The 18,304-nt window shown below is 56.8% G+C and overlaps 3 protein-coding genes across 3 annotated transcripts; 1 reads left to right on the top strand and 2 right to left on the bottom strand.

Annotated features, from left to right (window-relative positions):
• Positions 1 to 1,475: 1,475 nt before the first annotated feature.
• LOC104333375 (mas-related G-protein coupled receptor member X1-like) lies at positions 1,476 to 4,958 on the bottom strand. Its single transcript, XM_075426089.1, has 2 exons — positions 4,671 to 4,958; positions 1,476 to 4,110 (listed from the first exon to the last, which is right to left on the bottom strand). The coding sequence occupies exon 2, from the start codon at positions 4,049 to 4,051 to the stop codon at positions 3,101 to 3,103; it is 951 nt and encodes a 316-aa protein (XP_075282204.1). The 5' UTR covers positions 4,052 to 4,110; positions 4,671 to 4,958; the 3' UTR covers positions 1,476 to 3,100.
• A 2,036-nt stretch (positions 4,959 to 6,994) lies between these two features.
• LOC104333365 (proto-oncogene Mas) lies at positions 6,995 to 9,049 on the bottom strand. The gene is made up of 2 exons (XM_075426586.1): positions 8,813 to 9,049; positions 6,995 to 8,000 (listed from the first exon to the last, which is right to left on the bottom strand). The coding sequence occupies exon 2, from the start codon at positions 7,952 to 7,954 to the stop codon at positions 6,995 to 6,997; it is 960 nt and encodes a 319-aa protein (XP_075282701.1). The 5' UTR covers positions 7,955 to 8,000; positions 8,813 to 9,049.
• A 5,943-nt stretch (positions 9,050 to 14,992) lies between these two features.
• LOC104333355 (mas-related G-protein coupled receptor member H-like) lies at positions 14,993 to 16,564 on the top strand. The gene is made up of 2 exons (XM_009938854.2): positions 14,993 to 15,251; positions 15,585 to 16,564. The coding sequence occupies exon 2, from the start codon at positions 15,623 to 15,625 to the stop codon at positions 16,562 to 16,564; it is 942 nt and encodes a 313-aa protein (XP_009937156.2). The 5' UTR covers positions 14,993 to 15,251; positions 15,585 to 15,622.
• Positions 16,565 to 18,304: the final 1,740 nt, after the last annotated feature.

The following is an 18,304-nucleotide window of genomic DNA, read 5'->3' as shown; positions in this document are numbered from 1 at the left end:
AAATATTTCAAGGTGAAGAGTGAGATAACACGGTGCAACTCAGCGTGTCTAATGCTGAAGATCACCTCTCTGATGCCATGGAGAAGCGCAGCAGGCTGAGACGGGAACCCGCTCTGGCACAGCTCACCAAACACTCCCCAGACACGGCTCCAAGCCATGCCATGAAGCACGGCAGGGGATTACCAGCTCGATGGTCTTGGCAAGTCAGAGAGACTAACTCCTGTATTGTCTTTGCTCACAGCAAAAGTGTCATAGTAACTCCACCGAACACACCTCTGTGTCCATGACCAAAAAAAAGCCTGAAATATGGAAATTAACATAACCAGATGTATGGGCCACTTAATTTTCTAGAAATTAGGAGCATCATGCTGCTCATCTGCTTGTGCAGGCTGGCAGCGAATGGGGCTATCCTTTGGTCCCCCAGCCTCAGCATGGGGAGGAAGCCCTTCGCTGCCTCCGCCCTGAACCTGGCCTTTCTTCGAGGAGCTGAGGAGCTCCTCTGCACAGCTGTTTCAATGGCTGACCATACACTCCAAAGTCCTGACTGTACCCATCTTTTTCTAGTTACCTACTTAAGGCGTCATTTTGTTACTACTCCTAAATTAAATCTGGATTTGTTTGTTTGTTTGTTTCCAAGGTGGTAACTCTGACCCCAAAGTTTGTTGGATACACACCAACTGAGCTTCACTGCACGGTTTGTCGCTGGTGAACAGAGCGAGGCTGGCTCAAGCCTGTCAGAAAATGGCTCATTTCCTCTCTAAAGCCTCTGTCTTGTCTGTGAGGAGGACAGGTACCTCCAGAGCATGATGCACCTCATCCTAGGGGAGGTGCCTGCAATAGCTGGGATGAGGCAGCTGTTGACAACGCCAAGACCTCCTCGTTCGTTCTGGGCGGGACCTGGTTAGCAGAGGACGTCTCTCTGGGATGCTTGCAGTTAGCAGAGATGTATCTCACTGTAAGAAGCCTCCAGCAGAGCCAAACCATGGCAGTGGAGCTGCCCACACATGCTGAAAGCTTTCCTTGTCTACAGCTGAGCACACCAGGAGAGCACCTCCTCGTAGGATGGAGGGCTGAAGCTGGCTGAGGCAGGCAGAGGTGGAAGGGCAGAGGGAAAGACCAGAAGGAAAGGGCCTCACTGCATCCCAGCAACTGGGAGACTGCTGGGAAAAGCGGGGAGGGGGGACACAGCCTGGCAGGGCAGATCGTCCCACCTGCAGATGTCAGGGACGCCTGTGCCCACCCACCCGTTTCCCTGCCTCTTACACAGCGGGACGTTGTCCGTCCTTTTCCCACTGCTGTAAATCCAAGGGTAACTGAGGTGCCACTGCTTTTAGAAAGAGAAGCGAGAATATAACCCATGGGTGGTGAGTCATGCTTTGGAGACACATGATGAGTTTAAACATCTAAGAAACATTTATTAACAGAGTTCTTTTACAGAACAAGGCAGGAGTCTCCCACAGCTGAGAGGGGTTTTTTCTCCCTCTCTCCCATCTTCATGTCCTTTGGAAAGTAAAAGCTTTCTGAGTTAGAACCTGTTGTCCAGGAGAGGGCTCCCAGCATGGAGGGAGTGTCTCCCAAGGCAGGTGAAGAAGAACCACGAGATCCTCCCGTGTACTTTTCCTGCTTCCCAGGATCTCCCTTACCTGCAGAGTCACCTAGGCCACCACCTATATGAGCTGCTTGTTTTTACCAGAGAGTTTTACTGGTTTAGTTGTCGTGGCTCTGTACCTGCACTGCGCCAAGTGATCGATTTTCCTTCCTGCCTGTCTGGTGACACATGGCTCTGGGCTGAGGGACGAGCCGAATGGTTTGTTGGTGGCTCAGTTCACAGGCAAATGAGAGCTGGTGTAGCCCCCAGCTGCTTCATAGCAAGGGCTGACAGACATGGAGGGGAGAGAGGAGCAGAGAAAACGCTGCCACTACCCCTTTTACCCAGCGAGTGCCTGAGCCAGGCTACAGGGACTCAGTCCTCATGGCCTTAACGGGGTCTTTGCCATTAAAAGTCCACCACAAGAGAGAACTTCTTCACTCTGAAGGTGACGGAGCCCTGGCCCAGGCTGCCCAGAGGGGCTGTGGAGTCTCCTTCTCTGGAGATATTCAAGCCCCGCCTGGACGTGGTGCTGTGCAGCCTGCTCTGGGTGACCCTGCTTCTGCAGGGGGGTTGGGCTGGGAGACCCCAGAGGTCCCTGCCAACCCCGACCATTCTGTGATTTTCCTTCCCTCCCCCTGTATCCTCTTTCCCATGGAAAAGCCAGTCTTCACAGAGTCTTCAGGCAGGGCTGTGCTTTTTGGGATATTTCATTTTAACCCTACTCCTCTTGTTTTCTCTAGCTGAGGAACAGACACACCAGAAATGGGTACGGACCTCAGGTCATGGTTGCGAAATGGCATTTGCTCAGGCTTACCGTTCAGACAGCCCGGACAAAAGCAGGAGGAACCACGAGAGGCAGTTCCGGTCAAAACCCCTCGCATGCAGCCAACCCACATGATGTGCGGACAGAACTCGGTTTGCAGCAGAAGCAATGCGTTTCGGGGAAAGCCTTCCAGGGAAGATCCCAAACGCACGCCTGCTCGCCCGGTAACAAAGCTGACTGTGAAGTCTCCACATGTTCTTCACATGTGTCGGCGCCCGCTGGAGATGCACACACAAGGGTTTGCCCAGGAATTTGTTCTGCCCTGCTGTGACAAGCTTTCTCATCCACCCACTCTCTGCTCTTAACCAGAGACCCAAAATAAAACCCACTGGCAGGAGCTGAGAGCCTCCACGGCTCTGTTTTAATAGTGCGCAGGGTAGAGCAAGCTCACTTCTGAGACAAGGAAAGCTCAGAACTGTTGGGTAGGACAGATTCAAAGCAAAAGTTTCAAAGCAAAAGATTTCAAAGCAAAAAAAAAAAAAGGTTTCAAAGCAAAAGGTTGTGATGGGTCCACCACGCCGTCCAGTGTCCATCCCAGGCAGGAGTTCCCGTGCTGCCCAGCGCGTTTCGTTGTGCTGCAGTTGATCCCGTTCAGCCGCAGCCAGGCCCGCCGCGAAGCCACCTCCCCTGTCTCGCCCTGGCTCACGGGACGGCTCCGTTCTGAGAGCACCTTCTCTCAGGGAGGTTTAAGCGGCTGTTTCCACTGTGTTGTCTCCGGGAGTTTCTCCTCTGTTTTGGGGCTCTGTTACGTCTTCAAAAGCCCTCTGGAAAGCAACCCTAACAGAGAGTGTGAACTCCTTCGTACAGCTCCCAGCCAAGAAGTAAATAACGGGGTGGACACTGCTGTTCACGCAGGCGAACGGGAGAGAGGTGTCGAAGACAAAAACAGAAAAATCGAACAGCCTTAGCAAAAGCCAGAAGCCAAAGTCGGCAGTGAAGAAGGGGAGGAAGCAGACAGCTAGCAGGACCACAACACAGAGCTTCCTGGGGGGGTATCGCCGTGAGCAGCACAAGACCCTGACGAGCAGGGTCAGACCAGAAAAAATCAGGATAAGGACCGATAAGAGGTAGGTCAAGACAAAGACAAGGAGTGCCGCAGGGCAGAGGTAGAGGGTCACGGTGAGCAGGAAGGAGAGGGCCCAGAGCAGGGCACACACGAGCACTGGCAAACGCTGGCAGGGGCAGCGGGCTGAGGGGAGGACAGACAGAGACGTGGTGGCACTGAAGGCTGTCAGGAGGTAGATGCTGGCAGTGAAAGCGAAGAGGATGGTGATGTTCAACACAGTTGTCACATTCCGTGAGCCCAGCCTGTGACAAAGGCTCTCTGGGCCATAAAATATCACAAGGGTGATGGCGATGGCGAGGAGGAAGGTGAAGTTGGCGACAGCCAGGCTTAGGGCGTAGATGATGATGGGGTTCCTGCAGACACGGGAGCCGAGGAACCAGAGGACAGCCGCGTTCCCCACCAGCCCGCAGAGGCAGACGAGCAGCGTGACAGGGACTTTGCTCAAGTGACCGGCTTCGCAGTCAGTCCGGTTGTAGTCATCGCCCTCATGCCTCAGCAGGCTGTGATGCCAAGTCCTGTTATACGCCATCCCACCGGGCTGGCTCCAGAAAGCAGGGCTGGCTCTTTCCATGGCAGGGAGCAATGTGGTCCTTACAAAATGTCTGCTGCTTCTCCTTCCCTCTCACGCAGCTGGAGGGACGAGACAAAACAGAGACATGTTAGCAACTCTGCTGTCCCCCACACTAGGTTTTTCAGATCTTTGCACCCATGCCCTGACTTCCACATGGAGGAGCAGAGAGAGAAACAAGGGACAGAGGAGATGGAAGACAAGATGTGGGGAGATGGGTATGAAACGCCTGGCACAGGAGAATGTACAGAGGTGGAGCATAAGCTAGGGAGATGCCTCCTTCCTGGCTTTGGACAGGACAGATCTGGAGGAGGGAAATAATAAGATGAAAGGGTTGTTCTTGGAGATGTCAAGGAGCAAGTGGGTTTGAGGGTGGATCTGATATGGATTCCCAGGTGTCTAATATTACAATCGATATTACGGAGCTGCTGGGTTCCTCGGTGGGACCCTCATTTCAGTATTCCCCTACCACCTTTTACCACAATATTTATAGGTCTTAATATCCTAGAGACCACTATTCCCCAGTCAGATTTGGTGCAAATTGACCAACAGGTTCAAACCCAATGAGGAGAGGCACTGATTAAGTTGAAAAAAAAAAAATCACCACTCAGAAAAGTCTGACCTTCTTTCGCAGCCTGGAGAACTTCTCTGGAGCAGCCGTGCTGCAGACTCACATCACTCCGCGCTCGCCAGCTGCCGCCCTCGTGATGGGATCTTCATGATGTTTCCTGGAATTACCACTTGGAAAACTGGACCCGAGCCTGCCTTGGTGAGCCTGTGCAGCGTCTAGCATGGGGTCTTCCTCAGCTCCTTTCGCAAACCACTCCTCTCTGTGTCAGCCAAGCGGGTCATGTTCTCCAGGGTTCTTGCAAACAGGGAACTGTTCCGTTGTGTTTGACAGTATCAGGGTTCTGGTTGCAATCTGTGCTTGCCTTGCTACAGGAAATGACTAACCAAAAAGTGTCTCAGAAACCGGACCTATGGGAAAAGCGGATTGTCTCCGTGTCGGGTTCCTCTTTCATTTCATTTTAAAGCAACCCCAATCCCAAAATATTTGTATCTTTGAACCGGCCGAACGTTTCTCCCGTTGTTCCGGGGGTGTGTCTTTAGGACCCTGCGCTACAAGCTTGGCGTCGCTCCAGACCTTCTCTTTCCGATTCCAAGCTGGGTTTGCCACTCGTATACCACAATTTCACGGTATTATTTCACCTTCGAATACACAATTTCCAAGAGCGTGCTACTATACGCATGAAAGAGCTAACTGAGCAGCGAGGTCTGCGCGTGAACCGGAGCACAGGCGGACGGTGGAGAGATGACTTTGGGATGTCAGGAAAACCTTTTTTTTCCGTAAGGAGAGGTGAATCGATGCTGCTTGCTTGGCTTTAGCCATCTAAAAGTTACGGGTTTCATCCGAGTTGTCTCCTATGCTCCCTTTGTAGTCAGTCAGCAGCCTACAAAGGTTTTCCTGGATGGACTCAGGTGATTTCTAGAGTTAGGTGAGAGGATTCCAACCCAGATCGGCTGCGGTGAAGGTCAGATGCCGACAGCTCCCGTTGCGTCTGGGAGCCAGGGGTGCTCCTGCTGGGAACTGGCACATGTGGGGACCCCAGGACCAAAACCGCCTCCTCTCCCCGTTGCTGACGCTGCGTTTGCGTCCCCCACTACAGAATCTCACATCCCCTTGCCCAGCCAACGCTTTCGAGCGCCAACAGGCCATGATAAGCAAAGCATGGAGGTACACCAGAAGAATGCCGTGCAGCACAACGCTCGCTGCCCGGTCTACCTGTGTGCTCAGCAAAAGAGCAGAATTACCCAGGGTTTCTCAGCTTCTGCTTTCACGGGCAACACCCTGAGCAAGTTCACCTAAAATTTTGATTTCCAGCACAATATTTACAGACGCCGGTTATTTGTTTGCATGTGTGAGATTCGTACGTGTTCAAAGGAAGCTACGTTCTCTAAATATGATGGCGCTGGTAGCAGTTGCCCCTGTGTGTCAGGAAAGCTGAGAAAACCATCTGGCAGGCAGAGCTCAACCTCCTGGAGCTGTCGCTGGCGAGAGCCTGCCCATCCTCTATTCCTGTCTCTTTTCTGGGGTCTGCCCTGGCAGTTTGCTCCGTGGCCTTCTCCACCCTGTGCCCAGAACCGCACTTTCCCGCAGCCACCAGCCCTTAGTTGTCTGTCCGTCCGTCCTCTGTCCAACCTGGCACAGTGCTCATCCCTGGCAGCGTGTGTTTGCCTGTCCCTTGCCGGTTGAACCCCCTCGGCGGGGTGGAGGTTTGGCTGCTGACTGGTGCCGCCAGATCCGTCAGCCGGACGGAGACGGGTTTCCGCTGTCAGACTGCGGCACAGGAGGGCAGCAAGCCAGACAGAGCCGAAAATGTCATTTCTGTCCCTCGCCATCATCTCCTCTGCTCTGGGGGGCTTTTGACGATCAAGGTAGTGAGCGGTCGGTGCTTTAGTATCCAGGTCCCAAGGTCCACCAAGGTCCCAGAAGAGGGTGGGGGCAGGAGGAGTTGGGAATTTCCATGCGGGTACGGAGACATGGTACAGATCGGGGCCCGGGAGCGTGGCCGTGTCCACCCTGGAGAAAAAATGATGCAGGACTTTCTGGACCACATCATTTCAGTGTAATAAACTAGCGGGCAGCGTGAGGGAGCTGTCGCAACTGAAATTATGAGAACCAGAAAGGGCACCCCAAGGACCCAGCAAGGGAAGAAACTGCAGTCACCAGTAAGCTACATGAAAGACAATTTTATTAAAATAACTTAAAAAGAAATTTGAGGTGGGAACCAGCCCTGCCCCTGGAAGTCTCTCTGAGCATGGATGTGTCCTGAGGGACGTGGGACTGTCCACTGCCAGTCCTGCTCACCCAGGGCGGTGGGTGCTGGCGCGGGGTGCAGAGGCAGGGCTGCCCCACTCCAGGTGCCCATCTACATCCGTAGGGATTTAGGCAGCAATTCCCATCACAGGGGTCTCACCCACCTCTTGGGAATCTGCTCTATCTTCAAAGACCCTCTGAAGAGCCACTTTGACGGATCCCCTGAACTTGGACTTCCCGTAGCTCCCAACCAGGACGTAAATAACCGGATTGATGCTGCTGTTGAAAGAGGCCAGCAACAGGCAGATCTCAAAGACAAAATTAATGTAGACAAAGAAGTTGAGGAAGATCTGGACACTGAGCGGGATGCCAAAGAGGATGAAGAAGAAAACGGCAAGGAAGATGACAGTGTACAGCCTCGCCGGGTGGTGTTGCCAAGAGCTACGTCTAAGCTTGATGAAGAGGATCACGTTGGAAAGAACTATCAAGGGAGTGAAAAAGCAAAAATTGAGAAAGCACAATGTTCCAAGCACCATCCAGCAGCGTTCAGAGTGACCCAGGTCACACAGAAAGTACACCAGCCCAGCAAGGACACAGGCGAGGGCCCACAGCAGGCTGCACATGATGGCCGACAGGAGCTTCGGGCGGTGGCATCGGCACCAGAAGGGCCAGAGGACACTCACACACCTCTCCACGCTGATGGCCGTGAGCAGATAGAGGCTGGTGCTGTACGTCAGCAGAACCATGGAGTGAAATAGCGGCAGCACCCGCAAAAGTGCCGGCTGGAAGCAGCTGAGCATGGGCATATGATATATCACAAGGAAAGCTGACGTGCAGAGGAGAAAGCAGGTGTCGGCGACGGCCAGGTTCAGGAGGTAGGCGGTGAAGGGGTTCCTGCGGATGCGGAAGCCGAGGAGCCAGAGGATGGCCGCGTTCCCCACCAGCCCGCACAGGCAGATGAGCAGCGTGATGCTACCGGTGACGATTTCAGGGACGTGTTCTGCGAAGCACCTGGTCCCGTTGTGTCCATCCCCATAGACCGTGCTCTCCGTAGGTGCTGGGGACACTGTATTCCTGTCATGGATCATGTTGTCGGGGTGTTGTCCGTCTCCCTCCTTTCTCTCTTGTGCTCACCTGGGGAAAGACAAGAGATCAAGGCAAAATTAGTGACTCTCGGGTCCCCAGTACTGTGAACACCCTCTGGTCATTCAGTCTTCCCCCTGCTCCGTGAGCCACAACATCTGCCACCCAGAGAACTTTAGAACTGAGGGAAGGGAAGGGAAGGGAAGGGAAGGGAAGGGAAGGGAAGGGAAGGGAAGGGAAGGGAAGGGAAGGGAAGGGAAGGGAAGGGAAGGGAAGGGAAGGGAAGGGAAGGGAAGGGAAGGGAAGGGAAGGGAAGGGAAGGGAAGGGAAGGGAAGGGAAGGGAAGGGAAGGGAAGGGAAGGGAAGGGAAGGGAAGGGAAGGGAAGGGAAGGGAAGGGAAGGGAAGGGAAGGGGGAGAGGAGGGGAGAGGAGGGGAGAGGAGAGGAGAGGAGAGGAGAGGAGAGGAGAGGAGAGGAGAGGAGAGGAGAGGAGAGGAGAGGAGAGGAGAGGAGAGGAGAGGAGAGGAGAGGAGAGGAGAGGAGAGGAGAGGAGAGGAGAGGAGAGGAGAGGAGAAGAAGAAGAGAAGAAGAAGAAGAAGAGAAGAGAAGAAGAAGAAGAAGAGAAGAGAAGAAGAAGAGTTGAGAGAAGAGAGATAGGAATAGGAGGGAAAACTTGGGCCCAGGGTGGCAGGAGACAGACAGAGAGCTGGAAGAGGAGTGGAGGGAGAAAGAAAAGGCATGCAGAGCAGTTTGCCCTTTAAGCACTGAAAAGGGATGAGGAGGTGAATGGGAAGGATGGAAAGACCGAGGAAGAGCAGAGCTGCATGCCCCGGCGAGCGGAGGCAAGCCCCAGACCCGTCTCACCAGGCACAGTGGGGTCCGGTGAGGGCAGAGTCCTTGCGCAGCCTCGGTATTCCGGAGCTGCAAACTCCAGTCCTCTCTGTCAGACTTGCAAGTGAAATCTTACAAAGCTGCCACGCCAAAACCATCCCGGACGAGATCTGGCCACCAGAAACAAGGTAACTCCATGAAGAGGTTCCTCTGACGGTCTGGCACCCTGTCCCTTCCAAAGACAGAGGCCAAATGGACCCTGGGACCACGGTCCCGGGTTTCTGCTGAGGGGAGGGTGGCCGCGGGCACGCAGACGTGCCAGGGCTTGGTGATCGCTGCCGAGAGCAGCGGAAGCAGCTCACCAACGAGTCACCCTCACGGGACGGGCGTTGCAGACCGATCGGCTGGTTGCTTCAGAGGCTTCCTGTTTGCAAACCTGCCATCGAGTCGAGCACGAAGTTCTCGTCTTCCTTCCAGGCAGGAGCTGGGACGGAGGTGCGGCTGGGATGCGGCTGCTGCTGCGACGCGCTGCGTCCCCTGCGGCTTCGCTCCGGCCACGGGTGAAATCGCCTGGCGTTAGTGAGCCGTCCTGATCTGGCGTGACACCCGCGCTCCTCCAAACTCCTCAATAAATAACATTTATTTAAATGATGACGAAGCTGGACAGAAGGAGAGCTTCAGTGCCATAATCTGCCCCGTCCAGCCCTGGCTCTTCGCCACCTCCAAAGCCCCCGAGCTGCTCCAGCCACCGGCCGGCTTCGAGAGCGGCTTCAGCTCCCCCGGGATCACCGGGAAAGGGGCCGCACCGCCGCGTTTCTTCTGATATTTCAAAGGTTCGACAGAAAATGAGATTAAAGGAGGGAGTCGTAGGACCCGTAAACAGTCTGGTGAGAGCCCAGAGCCCAGCCCTGCCGTGGGGACGGTTCCTCCTGACGGCTCTTTCTTGGCCCGTGGAGAAGTGCAGCCGGCAGCTGTTCGGCTACGTTTCCCAGTTGTTTGTAAATAACGTTAAATATTTGTTAAATGTTCAATAGTGTTAGTCTGAGAAATAAATAACAAATAGTAAATAATAAATACTACTAGTAGTAAATAGTAAATCATAAACTGTGGATGGTAAATAATAAACTGTGGATGGCAGATGAACACTAAAAAGTAAATTAGTGAATAAATAGTAAATAATAAATTACAAACAGGAAATAACTAACAAATAATAAATATAAATGGCATGTAACAAATAATAAATATAAATTGCAAATGACAAGTACACACAGTAGATAAACTAAACTATAAATAGAAAATAATAAATAGCAGTTGTTGTTGTTACTAACATGATAAATACAGTTGGCAGCTGCTGCTTGGGGAAGCTCCGTTCTGCTGGGCGGGCAGGGATGTGCACGAGGCCGGGGGCCGTGGCTCCTGACGGCAGCTCCTGACTGACCGGGGGGTCCTGGCGCACCCAGGGACAACCAGTGTGGTGACAACGATGATTGTTGGACTGAGCGCCCGGTTCTTCGTGTCACCTTGTGGTAGTCGCTTGGGCATCAAAACCTCCGATTCTGCATCAGGCTTGGCAGTTAATAACTCCCGCTGATGCGGCGACAGCTGTGCTGGGGACATAGGTGACAAGTTCCCTCACACCAATGTCCCTAAATGCACATTTTGGCATCATTTTAAATCACAGAATCACAGAATGGTCGGGGCTGGAAGGGACCTCTGGGGTCACCCAGTCCAACCCCCTGCCCAAGCAGGGTCACCCAGAGCAGGCTGCACAGCACCGCGTCCAGGCGGGGCTTGAAGATCTCCAGAGAAGGAGACTCCACAGCCTCCCTGGGCAGCCTGGGCCAGGGCTCCGTCACCCTCAGAGGGAAGAAGTTCTTCCTCATGTTCGGCTGGAGCTTCCTCTGCTTCAGTTTGTGCCCGTTGCCCCTTGTCCTGTCGCTGGGCACCACTGGAAAGAGTCTGGCCCCATCCTCCTGACACCCACCCTGAAGATATTTCTAAGGTCCCCTCTCAGCCTTCTCTTCTCCAGGCTGAACAAGCCCAGCTCCCTCAGCCTCTCCTCGCAGCAGAGATGCTCCAGTCCCCTCATCATCCTCGTAGCCCTGCGCTGGACTCTCTCCAGTAGCTCCTCATCTTTCTTGAAGTGGGGAGCCCAGAACTGGACACAGCACTGCAGATGGGGCCTCACCGGGGCAGAGCAGAGGGGGAGGAGAACCTCCCTTGACCTGCTGCCCACACTCCTCCTGATGTTCGAGTTTCTTCTCTCTGGTAAAAACAGGGAGAATCAGACTTGAAGACGATCTTTTGCCATCTCTGCTGTACGCCAGCTGGATGCAACGCCAAACCACAGGAACATGTGTGTGAACTGAACTTCATTAATCGGCATTCCCCTCGCTGTGCGCCGCTGGGCAGGGCTCGAGCGGAGGCACTCGCTTCCCGGCAGAAACGTCTTCCCACAACCCGCCCAGCCGTCAAAGAGAACCCATGCTATTGTGTGAAATTAGAACAAAATTCTAAATGGTTCTAACAGGGTAGTCACAAAAACATGTGCTCGGTAACAAAGGGCAATCCTTTCACCCAGATTTTTTGCATAGCCTGAGAAAAATTCAAGTGTCTGCCAAGCGTCCCGGTGAAGAACGACGCTGCCAAAGCTTGCAGTAATTACCGCTGCCCTCTCCAGCTCTTGCTGCCTGTGCCCCAAATGTCCTCCCAACCACAAGTCCTCTGGGCCAGCTTGCTCCAAATTCCCCCTCGGCACGCTCCCAGCATCCGCTGTGGCCGTGGAGGAGTGGGCAGGGTGTCCCGGGGCGGCATCCTCTGGGAAGCCCCTGGCCAACTGGGAAAGGCGCTGGGCTGACTGGGAACAGCCTCCCTCTGCAGTGCACCCTGCCAGCTCCGAACCGGTGCTGCTGGAGGGCTTCTCGTCAGCCCCTGCAAGGATCAGCCCCAAGGCAGCTTTTTCTTGCTAAAGCAGTGTTAGGATTAGCTAAAAACCTCCCGTCCCGGTAACAGGCTGCGTTAAACGCAGTGCTGCTGCGCTGCGCCGTCTCCCTCTGCTCCCAAAGCTTCTGTTCCGTCAGGTTTCCGTGGGCCAGGGGGGAAAGCACGGCTCTGTACTTTCTTAACCCATCCTCAGCCGGTGGGAATCGGCACAGGGATCTGCGTTCTGCTGGGAAAGCAGAGCCCGCAGGCACTGGAGCTGTGCCCGGCTCCGGGTGAGACCCGTCGCAGCGTCCGTAGCTGTGACTGCCACGAAAGCATCCCAACGGCTCGCGCTTCCCAGGCGTCTTTTCCTCACTGAAACTCATCCAGATCGCCCTCCGCTTTTGTTTTGCCTTTTCCCCGGGGTACAAATCTTGCAGGAGTGACCGTGGATCCCCCGGTGCTGGTGGAAGCAGCTGGGAAGATCCCGGGGTGCGCTCCTGAGGTCCATTTGCAGAGACGTAGCACAAACTGACTTCAGCAAAAGGCTGAAAACGTTTCCGTGCGACCGAGGGGTGATGCAGCCCTCTTAAGGTCTGTTTTCTTCGGATAAAAACAGGCATCTGGGGGAAAAACCCTACGCCAGCTGCAGAATCTTACCGATGGGTGCTAACGAGCCATCCCTGCCCTTGCGAGCACCAAGGCTGCGCTTCCACGAGAGAAGGTGCCTGCTGATGTGAGAGGGGTCAGGAGGCTCCCGGATGACTCCTCCCCTGAGTTTTTTTACTGATAATACTCGGTAGTTTGCACACGTGGCACAGAAAAGAAGCGGCACAGATCCTTAAGACTTTGCAGAGAGAGAAAAAAAAAAATAACCCGAAGCCACTCAGCCCCGAGAGGAGGGAGCCGTTCCCTCCAGCTCAGAAGGTGTCATTCTGGTCATGAAGAATTGGCTTGAGCTGCACCAAGGGAGGGTTTGTTGTTCCCCATCAAGGGATGCGGTGACACCCTGAGGTGTAAGAGCACCTTAAACACAGTCGATATTCAGATTTAATTTTCTAAACTCAGCCAAAGGCTCGTTAGGGTACGTGCCCTTCCGCACTCGGCTGTCTTCGTGGCGAAGAGCTGACGATGAAGAGAATTCCCCTTTCCGAAAGAAGTGGCCGTGAGAGTGGCGCGGAGCCCAGCGCCCGCTCGCTGGAGCTGCCCCGTCCCGGTGAATCACCCCCGCGTGCGCCCGCGGCGCCGGTGCCGACGGCGGGGCTGGCGGTGCCGCAGCTGCGGGAAAGGTTAAACGACTGCAAGGTAAAATCGGTTCCTTCTTTTCCTCACAACGAAAAAAAGGCCGGCCCCCTCCCGAAAGCAGCCGAGAAGGGGGAGAGGGCGATGCTCAGCGGCTTCCCCGCCTGCGGCTTGCGGAGATGTCGGGTTTGTGACGTTAATTGAGCAAAATTCGTTGTTGTAATAAAGGCTCTGTAGAGAACCCCGACACAGCAAAGATTCAGCCGGGATGGATTTTCTCTCCGAATGCACTTTATCAGGCAGACAAAGAGACTCGGCAAGAAACAAAAGGCAGAAAACAGCTTTCTGTCGTCCCCAGACCAACGTCCCCGACCGCTTCACTGAACCCCACTGCCAAAAAACGGCCAATTCTCCGCGAACTCTGTGCGCCCATTGGAAAAGACAGTGAGGTTTTCAGCTGCCCCCCCCACCCCGTCTAGCAGGGAATTCCCAGTCTCCGGCGGGCCCCGGCCGGGATGTCTTTATCGGTATTTCCCGCGGGGGTGAGCTCGGCTCGGGGGCAGCCAGCCCGCGCGGGTGATGAGCGGCCCCGGAGCAGAGGGCTTCCTCCCCGCTCCCCCTCACAGTGCTCCGGTGCAGCTCACCATGACTCAGAACGCTAGGTTTAGCCTTAAAAACAAAGCAAACGAAGAGATAAAATTCCCCAAAAGGAACCTAGAAGTCAGCCCACAAGAATCTCTTCGGGAACAAACATGTGGCTTCCCAGAAAGCAGATGTGTGTGCACTCAACAGTTGGGCGGCAGAGCTGGAGCAGTTCGTTTCTGGCTGCTCCAGCGACCTGAAGAACGAGCGGGAGGTTGCGCTCGGAAATCCTCCGGCGCGCGGTGCCGCAGACGCGCACGCCTGTGTGCCTGCTCCTGGGCTGTCCCGTCCGTGCCGCCCTGAGTCCAAAGCCCGGCGGCGCTGCGGTAGCGATGCTCTTTCCCTTCCAACTCTGCAAAACTGGAAAGCAGCCACACACAGAATCACACACAGAACGTTCAGGGTTGGCAGGGACCTCTGGGGTCACCCAGCCCAACCCCCTGCCCAAGCAGGGTCACCCAGAGCAGGCTGCACAGCACCGCGGCCAGGTGGGGCTTGAATATCTCCAGAGAAGGAGACTCCACAGCCCCTCTGGGCAGCCTGGGCCAGGGCTCCATCACCCTCAGAGGGAAGAAGTTCTTCCTCATCTTCAGCTGGAGCTTCCTCTGCTTCAGTTTGTGCCCGTTGCCCCTTGTCCTGTCGCTGGGCACCACTGGAAAGAGTCTGGCCCCATCCTCCTGACCCCCACCCTGCAGATATTTAGAGGCATTTCGAAGGTCCCCTCTAAGCCTTCTCTTCTCCAGGCTGAACAAGCCCAGCTCCCTCAGCCTCTCCTCGGAGGAGAGATGCTCCAGTCTCCTCCTCATCCTCGTAGCCCTCCGCTGGAGTCTCTCCAGTAGCTCCTCATCTTTCTTGAACTGGGGAGCCCAGCACTGGACACAGTACTGCAGATGGGGCCTCCCTGGGGCAGAGCAGAGGGGGAGGAGAACCTCCCTCGACCTGCTGCCCACACTCCTCTTGATGCACCCCAGGATCCCTTTGGCCTTCTTGGCACCCAGGCAGGACATGCCGCTGGTGATGAACTGGGAGGGGTGCAGCTCGCTGGGACAGCCCCCTGGGAAGGGGAGCGCAGCACCCCAAAAGCTGCTCCCTAATAGCTTTCGCTGCGTTACTGAGGGGCACCAGCAAGAATTAATCCAGGCTAGAAGTGCTGGTATCGTCGCGACATGGCTGAAAACAACTGTTTGTTGTCCATCCGCTGGGCCGTCAAAGCCCACGTTAGATTACAAGAAATGTGAATTCCCGGCTCGGGAGGAAACGAGGAGCCATTCACGAAATCCTGCTCTCAGAGGCTCTGGCAGAAGCCACTTCCTTTGTCAAAGCCACTTCCTTTGGGGGGAAAAAAAAGAGCAGGAGAAATAAAAACAAGCGAGCGGAGCTCTGACGTCGCCGCAGTTGCAAAACCGTTCCCTCCAGCCCCGCGACCCTGCTGCGGCCGCGCTGCCGAGGGGTGCACCGGGGGCCGGGCACGGAGAGGAGCCGGTGGGACCGGAGAGGGGAGGAACTCCTGGAGACTAGGGGACTTTCTGCTTCATGCCACTGTCCAGGGAGGATCGGCTTCAGGCTATGGATCCGAAGGGAGCGTGAGATGCCAAGACACCGACGCTGATCTGCCGGAGCGCAGCTGGACAGACAGCCCTTGCCTGCTGCTTCGCCGAAGCGAACAGTTAAGTGCGATGTTCTCCTCCACCCCTACCCCACCTCCTTCTCCCCCAGCATCCACTGCCAGCAGCTACATCCCTCCCACCCTCTCCCGGTGACCGGCAGCGCTCTCCCCAGGTCCTCTCCCCGCTGCTCTGCTCTTGTCTTCTGCATCTCCTGGTGAACCTCCCTCCCCTCCCATCTCCCTCTCCCACCCCACAATGTCCACCACTCCCCTCCCCAGCGCATCCCGCTTGCCCTCCGCTGATGCCTTCCCAGCGCAGCGAGCTGGCGAGGGTCCAGGCAGCTCAGCCCCGGCTTCTCCAAGCCTCTAATTACCCATCCGCTCCAACCACAGCCGAGGACCACGTCCCACCGCCTGCCCAGCGTCCGACCATGGAGGTGAACCACACGTCCCCGCCTCCCACGCCACCCACGCCGACCACCGGCGCAGATGGCACCTGCAACGTAGACGTCACCGACATGGCCGTAGACATCGTCGCGCTGCTCGTCTGCCTCTGCGGGCTGGCGGGGAACGGGGCCGTCCTCTGGCTCCTCGGCTTCCGCATCCGCAGGAACCCCATCACCGTCTACATCCTCAACCTGGCCGTCGCCGACTTCACCTTCCTCCTCTTCATGGCCGCCTCGTCCCTCCTCTACGTGATGGAGAACGTCTGCTCCGCTCTTGCGTCCCTGACGTACGCCAGGTCGCTTTTCCTGCTCTCACTGTTCTCCTACAACATGGGCCTGTACCTCCTGACGGCCATCAGCATCGAGAGGTGCGTGTCCGTCCTCTGCTCCAGCATCCACCGCCCCCGGCACTTGTCGGCTGTGGTGTGTGCCCTGCTCTGGGCCCTCTCCGTCGCTGTCATTGCCGCGGTGACTTCGCTGTGCCTGTCACACGAGCATTGGCACTGCCAGGTGGCTCTCATCTCCATGTACGTCCTCAACTTCGTCATCTTCGCACCACCCATGGTCGTTTCCAGCACAATCCTCTTCGTTAAGGTCCAGTGTGGCTCCCAGCAGCACCAGCCGAGGAGGCTGTACATTGTGATCTTCCTCACCGTCCTCTTCTTCCTCCTCTTCGCTCTTCCCCTCAGCATCTGGAATTTCCTGCAGCAGTTCGGCTACATGCTCATGTCCTCCCAGGTCGTTTTCCTGCTCGCCTGCATCAACAGCAGCATCAACCCCTTCGTCTACTTCTTGGTGGGGAGCTGCCGGAGGCAATGCTCCTTGGTGTCCTTCCAGGTCGCCTTCCGGAGGGTCTTTGAGGAGCCTGAGGACAACACCACGTGCAGCGATGACACTGCCATGGACACGCTGGCCCCAGCCTGTTGAACAGTCCCCTGGGGCAGCGGCTGAGGGTTTGCTCAAGTAACCAGGTCAATAAATATCTGCTGACTTTCCCCCCATGTCACCCTAATTCTGTCCCCCGCGGAAGGGGAGAGAGGGGGCGTTGCCAAGGGCGAGGTGGGGAGCGACGCTCTGCGGGGAGCGCGTAGGAGCGCGGCTGTCCTCCTCCCCGCCAGCCCACCCCAGGTCCTGGGGTCCTGTCCCCCCGAGGGGAGAGTGTCCCAAAGGGTTAGGGACGAGCGTTGCCTTTGGGAAACTCTGACTCGGGCATGGAGTGGGGGTAAAACCCAGTCGCTGCCCTGAGCCCCTCTCCCCATCCCGCGGCCTCTCCGAGCTCCGCTCCCCTCCGTCCCCCTGCCACACTGCCGGGGGGGGGACCCCTGCCCCTCTCCAGGCCCTCCCCTCCCGCCAGTACCCCAATCCTGCATCTCAGTGCTCCCCCCATCCCACCCCGTGCCCCCCGAGCTGCCTTCGGTCCACGTGCCAGCGCTTGCCGGCTGCGTCGGGGTCCTGGTCCGGCCGGGGCGCGGGTGGAGGGAGGGGAGATGCCAAAAATGATGCCAAGGACCCACAGCTGGGACCGCACCGGCAGGATGGTGCCCCCACCCAGTTTTATTACTGTCATAGCAAGCACCTCCCCAAATATATTTTTTAATTTTGTAAGCCAGGTCTAAGGGTAAAGGACTCTTCCTGCTGAAGTTCTTCCTCTCCCCCGGCTTCAGCAGACTGGAGCGTTTCTGCTTCTCCAGCAGGCAAGGGGAGGGGGACTCGGAGGTCCCCAGCCCGGCCACCACCTTCGGGAGCAGGGTGCCACCTCTGAGGGTCACCACGCGCCCCGCGGGGCGTCACACATGTCCCGACGGCTCTGCCAGGGTCTCAGCCGGTCGCAAAGCCTCCGGTCACCGGGGTGCGGAGAGCTGCGGGTGTGCGGGAAGACGGCGCTGGAGCTGGCGGCGGTGGCGCGGACGGCTCCGGAGCAGGCACCATCGCACCGTGCCTCAGTTTCCCCCGGGGTCATCACAGAGACGTGGCCCGTCCCCAGGGACACGCCACGCTGCTCGGTGTGGGCTCCTCCCACACTGCCCCAGTGTCACATCTGGGGCTGGTGTCCCTCCTGTCCTGATGAGCGTGGACCTCCACCACCTCCCGCACCCCCCCATGCCAACCCCACCACTTCCCGCACCATCCCACCAGCCCCACAACCTCCCACAGCCCCCTTGCAGCCCAACCATCTCCCGCACCTTCCCACCAGCCCCACCACCTCCCACTCTCCCCACCAGCCCCACCACCTCCCACACCCCCCATGCCAACCCCACCACCTCCCACACCTTCCCACCAGCCCCATCACCTCCCATGCCAACCCCACCACCTCCCACACCATTCCACCAGCCCCACCACCTCCCACACCCCCCACACAGCCCCACCACCTCCCACATCATCCTACCAGCCCCACCATGTCCCACACACCCCACGCAGCCCCACCACCTCCCGCACCCCCCATTCCAACCCCACCACCTCCCACTCCCCCCACCAGCCCCGCCACCTCCCGCGCCCCCCGGCCAGCCCCAGGACCACCCCATCAGGTTTGGGGGGGGGGGCTGTTTCTCGAGGAGACCCTCACCCCGTCAGAGGTTCCCCCCGCAGCCCCCGCCTCGGGAGGAACGGGAGGCGGCGGCGGGACCAGCGGCGTTTATTGGGGCGGGAGGAGCGGGGCCGGGGCCGCGG

The sequence above is a fragment of the Opisthocomus hoazin genome, chromosome 7 (genome assembly GCF_030867145.1).
Source record: "Opisthocomus hoazin isolate bOpiHoa1 chromosome 7, bOpiHoa1.hap1, whole genome shotgun sequence".
NCBI classification, from domain to species: Eukaryota; Metazoa; Chordata; class Aves; order Opisthocomiformes; family Opisthocomidae; genus Opisthocomus; species Opisthocomus hoazin.
Note: the sequence above shows the minus strand (reverse complement) of the source record. Positions and strands in the feature narration are given on the sequence as shown.

What these genes read in the sequence shown, in the direction of transcription:
- LOC104333355 (XM_009938854.2), top strand. Translation starts at nt 15,623, where the DNA reads ATGGAGGTGAACCACACGTCCCCGCCTCCCACGCCACCCACGCCGACC.
- LOC104333365 (XM_075426586.1), bottom strand. Translation starts at nt 7,954, where the DNA reads ATGATCCATGACAGGAATACAGTGTCCCCAGCACCTACGGAGAGCACG.
- LOC104333375 (XM_075426089.1), bottom strand. Translation starts at nt 4,051, where the DNA reads ATGGAAAGAGCCAGCCCTGCTTTCTGGAGCCAGCCCGGTGGGATGGCG.